The sequence below is a fragment of the Amblyomma americanum genome, chromosome 2, assembly GCF_052857255.1.
Source record: "Amblyomma americanum isolate KBUSLIRL-KWMA chromosome 2, ASM5285725v1, whole genome shotgun sequence".
Taxonomy (NCBI): domain Eukaryota; kingdom Metazoa; phylum Arthropoda; class Arachnida; order Ixodida; family Ixodidae; genus Amblyomma; species Amblyomma americanum.
Genome location: NC_135498.1, coordinates 226621050 through 226627049, shown reverse-complemented (window position 1 = coordinate 226627049; position 6000 = coordinate 226621050). Strand labels below are relative to the sequence as shown.

Sequence of the window (6000 nt, the reverse complement as noted above, 5' to 3'; positions counted from 1 at the left end):
ATGTTTGGTAGTCGTGCGACAAGAACGGGACAGAACTATTTTTGTACCACGTTTCACATACCATAATCGCATCGAAAGAAATGTCAGTTGCATTAATTAAATAATGAAGGTCATCGTGCTTGTTTTCTAATGAACGTGCATTAAGGCGAAGAAAAGATAAAAGACCTTTATGATGAAAATTTTTCAGATCGGAAGGTTGTACTGCCATGAGGGCGGTAGAAAACTACTAAAGACTGCAGGTACAGGGCCACGGACAGGATTGCTAGCCTGATCAAAGTGTGTCGGTTTGCCTAGCCATTTTTTCCAAGTCGTCCAAACAGTTGATTCGGAGTACAGTGGTGTTTTCAGCTTGACGCGCGAAGATTTTTCCATCTTTCGTCCATGCAAATTTCCAGTTAACCTGTTTTTTCTTTGTGATGGCAGCACCTAGCAGTTGCTTGTTTTTGCGCGTTAGATGTTCATTAACAAAGACGGCGCTTTCGGGGCTGTAGCCGAGGTCTGTTGTTGTTATTCGCGTTTTCTTCGCCTTTGCTGATACTAAAATGCGTTTCTCCCGCCGGGCAAAGCGCACAATGATGTTCTTTTCATCTTCTTTTGAGGTGGGTACTCTATGGCAGATATCAATGTCAGTTTTTGAGATAGGTTCGCCAACGAGTGTTCCTAGTTTGACCACAATGTCTGTTGCGTCACCGTCCTTAGGAACCCCTTTTATTTCAAGGTTATTTATTCGGGAATATTGTTCCAGTTCATCTACTCGTCGAGCAAGCTTGCGGTTTTCCTCTTTCATTGCATGATTAGTGTCTCGTAACGCTTTGACTTCCTTGATGAGTTCCTTAACATCAACCTTTGTTTCGGATATGTCATCACATGATTCGCTACAGAAGTCGACGCTTTTCTTCAGCTCCAGGACTTTCTCCTGGTAATGCCAGACCGGTAAGATTATCTGCAGCCATTAGTGTTTTTATGCCAAAAGTGCTCTCAAAGCGTTCAGAGACAGGCTTTCGTAGTGAAAAGCGCAGCGCACCAACGCCAGACTTGCCGCACCTACGCTGCCTCGGCAGCGAACGCGGCGTGGTGGCACCTTAGCGACTGGCAGCGCCACCACGCGGTGGCTGCAGGAAGGCATCACCGCAGCGAGTGCGCACCCTCGGCACACTAGCAAGTATATTTGCGTGTTTCCAAAGGACCGAAGGTGCAGCAGCGGAAGTTCCGGTGACGTCACTAAACACAAAAAAACAAGCAAATATTGATCTAGCCACCGCACAGCCGATTTTTGTTTTAGGGGGGCGGATTCGAAAATGGCCGCGCACCTGTCGAACGGTCGAGTGAATATCGCGTTGCTGCGCGAGGCTGCAAGAAGAGAACTTATTGGATTGCTCGACAAGTGCAGTGGCACCAAGGTGAATACGCCTGTTTGCATGCCTGGTGCAGTCAGAGCACCTCTCGCGTTCGGCGACCCCGTTTCTCTGAGGTGCACGCTTTCGTTTTTGCCCATCGGTGGCCGAGCTGTGTGTGTGCACTGCCCACCGCTTCTCGCCTGCTCACCAGTGTGGCAATCCACGCGTGGGCAGCACAGGATGCAAGGGATATCATGCATTTACTTCAATCCCCGATAGATTTCGGTGGTATGCGGTGAAAGCGTCTCGTGAAACCAGGGGAGCCAGTCAGATAAGCTTGTTTATTTACTACAGCGCCCTTCCAGGCATTAGTGTAGGGGGAAAGTATGAATCATGATAGGCAGTAGGCACACGAGAATTTGTAGTGCAAATGAGGAACAAACGATGCAACACTGTGATGCGCAGTACACACCATACATAATACATTCATAATGCAACCCGGAAACATTTCATGGATGCGGAGGCTTGCAGATGTTGTGGTCATGCAACAATGCATGTCAAAAAGGGCGAAGCAGGTGCAGTTATACTGTATGATCCGGCAGACAGTTCCAGTCGTCTGTAGTGGGGGGAAAAAGGAAAATTTAAGAACATTTAGGCGGCAATTAAACTCGTACTTTCATAATGTTGTCCACGCGGGCATGCACATTAGAGGGCTCCTTTAAGTAAACTTCACTATTCCTTTTTCGAATATTTAAGTTCAACCTGAACCAACCAGTCTGACTCAGCCCTCTCCTTATAAGCAATGATATTTATGAGTACTTGCTTGCTCCCGTCAGAGACCAAGGCCCACCCCAAACGTTTGTCAACATCGGATGACCGGTTCCTGAAATCATAGTAGATCATTTCAAATCGAGCATTTTAGCATTTTAGGACATGGAGCTTGAAAAAACATTGGCTAGGTAGGTAAACTTTGTCACAACGAACAAACAAATGCCATCGGTAATATAATGTTTAATGAAAGGCTGCTTTCTTTATTTGTAAAGCTAATCAGATTGCTCGTTAAAATATTAAGTTTCATGTTCCACATGTTGCACCACGAAAGAACAGAGTTGAGTTCATTCTGCTAGCAGTCGTGATCAATGCAATAGATGCAACATTCATTGATGTATAGTCTGACTCTTCTTGGAACAGTTTCAGCACATTCATTCTAGGGGAAAACAAGCGGGCTCAAAACAGATGTGTGCAGGATGCCAGATAAGTCAACTGCATAAGATGACGATGCGCCATCAAGAACCACATGCTGCCTTCTTTCGAGCGGATAAGCTTCAGTCGAGATCAAAAGTATAGCAGGTATGTTAAGAACAGACAGCTTCTGTAATAGCAATGTATGTAAGACCGAATCAGATGCCTTGCGGAAAGCCAAAAATATACAGCCTACTCGCTTGCCTCTTAACTAAAGAGGCAGTGTCATGTAAATACTGCGGCTGTGGGTTGCAAGAAAATCCGGCTCTGAAACTATGTAGCGTTGTGCTGTTAAGATGGCTCATCAGGTTGGTGTCAGTGATAAGCTCTAAAGTTGTACTTAGGAACCTCTTGCTGAATATTATCCTCATATGTATTTTGTACAAATCAAACAATAAACCGCTGATTGATTGATCGATTGATCGATTGAGTACACGTTAGAGAAACGGTTTATAGGTAAGCTTGTTTTTTCACTGCTCTTATTCCGATCAGAAGGTAGTGTGCCTTGGTCAAAGGCTGTTGTAAATAGTGTAGTTCAAAAAAGGGGCAGTAGAGGTAGCTTATATATATGATCCTTACATATATGATCTGGCGTGTAAAAGCAAGCCAATGGTGGTTAACCCAAGGGTTCCTGTTCTTGTTTGCTACGCAACTGAATTAGCTGGGTCAAACACAGCTGTATGCTTCATCTCCTGAGGTTTTGTGCTTGTAATTGCCATGTGTTGTGATATATTTTGGTGGCATGCCGTTAAGTATTTTGATGTTAGCCATGCATTGTTTCTTGCGTTTTGCATATGTTGTGGCAGCTGAGGACGCCTTGTTAAGCAGCCTTCCTTTTTGCAATAGAGAACCAGGGAGTGATTGATGGAGCTCCTATGGAATTACAAAAAGGGCAGTGATTGAAGTGCATTGAGGAATGTTAGCACGTCGCCTAATTTTGGCAGCGAAATAGCAGTAGGCAGACGTCAAATAGGAGCCTGCATCAGCTCACATCTAACGAAGAGACTGCGTTAATCTGCACAGCTGGTGAGAATATTGATGTGTTTGAGCATCCTGAGATCCACCAACCAGGATACCTGAAGGGTACAGCCTCCACCACGAAGACATTGCATATTGAATGCCTTAGGAGCCTTTTGTGCGAGTAATTTTTATACAGGCAGGTTTTTTAAATTTTACTAACAGCCTGACTGAACTGTAACTTATCACTAACAATGTTTTTAAGTAACTAAGCATTTATGTGCAAATAGATTAATGTTTACAGTGTGTTAAAGGTTCGTATGTTAAAGGCTAGAAAGTTTAATATTTTGAACGAGCACTGATGGGCTCTGCAAAGAAAATGATAATGTTATGGGAATCTATAGAATATGTTTTGCACTTCTTTCAATATTTTCACATAATGCTCTTCTACATCCTGATTCCGCAATGCTTGCATTGCTGCTGAGGTTTCCACTGAGTCAAATGTTTTCTCGTAACCATTAATGGCTATATATAGGGGTTGGTTATATTCTGCGCTTTTCTCTATCACCTGATTGATAGTATGAATATGATCTGTTGAGGAATATCCTTTTCAAAATCCTGCCTGATCATTTTGTTGATTGGAGTCTAAGGTTGTCGTGACTCAATTAGCGATTACCTTAGTAAATGCCTTGTAGGAAACGGACAGTAAGCTGTTTGGCCTGTAATTTTTCACGTCCTTGGCACCTCCTTTCTTGTGAATTAAAATACTGTTTGCGTTCTTCCAAGATTCCGGTACGGTCGAGGTCACAAGGCATTGCGTATACAAGGTGGCTAGTTTTTCTAGCACAATCTCCGCTCCATGCTTCAACAGATCGGCTTTTACCGGACCCCCACCAGCTGCTTTTCCCTTTGAATTGCTCCAAGGCTTTCTTTACTTCCTCTTTCGTTACTGGCGGGATGACCCACTACTGTTCGCTACCGTCTCTTTCATAAACGCTCTGATTACATTGGCTGCAGTATAGATTTGTGTAGAACTCTTTGGCTACATTAACTATCTTATCCCTATTACTAATGACCACTCAGAAGAAAGAAAGGTCAAGAAGCTAGTATTTTGAGCTGTCGTGTATTCTCGTGAACCTGTCAACTACTTGCAACAAGTCGAAACTGAATGCTGAATCTAACATTGCTTCACCCGTGTTGTTGTGTGATCTTTAAGCAGCAGCGTCAAATCAAGTCTGCAAATTATAAAATACGGCGTGCCACAGGGTTCAATTTTAGGACCTTTACTGTTCCTTGTGTACATAAATGATATTGTGATGATACCCCGGACGCCAAATATTATCTTGTACGCAGATGATACAAATGTATTTTTAGTGGAGGCGATCTTTTGAATGTTATGAATATGGCAAATGAGTGGCTTCGAGCTCTTGAAACCTGGTTATCATCAAACAAATTAACCCTTAATGTAGAAAAAACCAGTTACGTAATATTTAGAGCGAGGAATAAGGCAATAGACAGTAGTGTAAAGTTAACTTTTCAGGACCTTCATATAACTAGAGTGGATGTGCAAAAATTCTTGGGAGTGTATTTCTATGAACACATGAGCTGGGCACAACACGTATCAAAACTGCGCATAAATGCTTCAAGAAGCATTGGCCTCCTCAGCAAGTTAAGGCTTATTCTTCCGGCATGGTTTAAACAGAAACTCTATTACGCGATGATCTTCTCCCGTTTATACTACTGCATTTTAGTGTGGGGCAGCATAGGTAAGAGCAGTCTTGAAGAACTGCATGTTCTGCAAAAGAAATACATTCGGTTTATAGAAAACAAATCGCGATATGAACATGCGTCCCCACTGTTTCCTAAATATAAAACTTTGCCTATTACGAACGTTTACCAGCAAAGCATGGCGAATTACCTGTATCTTAAAATAAAATCCCATGGCACAAGCTTTGTTAACAGATACAAACGACCAGACTGTGGTTATGCTTTGAGAGATGAAACATACGTGAAACAAGGGGCTAGAACTAGGTACGGAGAACAATCAATAGATTATCAGCTACCATTATTACTAAACACATTTCCAGAAATAGTTACCATCGCATCTGAGAGCAAAACACGCTACTCCTTTAAAAGGCGAGTGAAAGAAGTACTGTTGCAAAATGCCGCACAGTAACACCAAGTATGGCCACCAAACTATGCCATGAGGGCGCTGTTCACAGTTCCGAAGTCCAAAAGGCACAATTGTAAGAAAGAAGCAAAAAAGGCAACCAAAACGATTTGGCTGATATCGCAAATTAACACGGAACCACGTCTCGCTTTCACTTGCAGTCTTGTTACTAATCCATACCCATATCACCTGTGCAAACCAAACCCTCTTTATTTATGATTCCTGTTGGTGTTGTCAAAGAAAATGTGCAATTGTATTGTTGGTTGTCCGTTTTTTCGTGCAGATATACTGCTT

General features: G+C 42.8%; 1 protein-coding gene across 4 annotated transcripts in view; it reads left to right on the top strand.

The window, feature by feature from the left end:
- Nucleotides 1-1124: 1124 nt before the first annotated feature.
- car (vacuolar protein sorting-associated protein 33A) overlaps nt 1125-6000 on the top strand; it is a gene marked incomplete at its 3' end in the record, with an annotated part of 181399 nt that continues 176523 nt past the window's right edge. For 2 of the 4 annotated variants that reach the window (XM_077655788.1, XM_077655785.1), the window contains 1 exon segment: nt 1125-1400. Coding sequence is in view for 2 of the 4 variants with exons in the window: in XM_077655785.1 (XP_077511911.1) it covers nt 1299-1400 (102 nt within the window). 4 annotated transcript variants of the gene reach the window in all.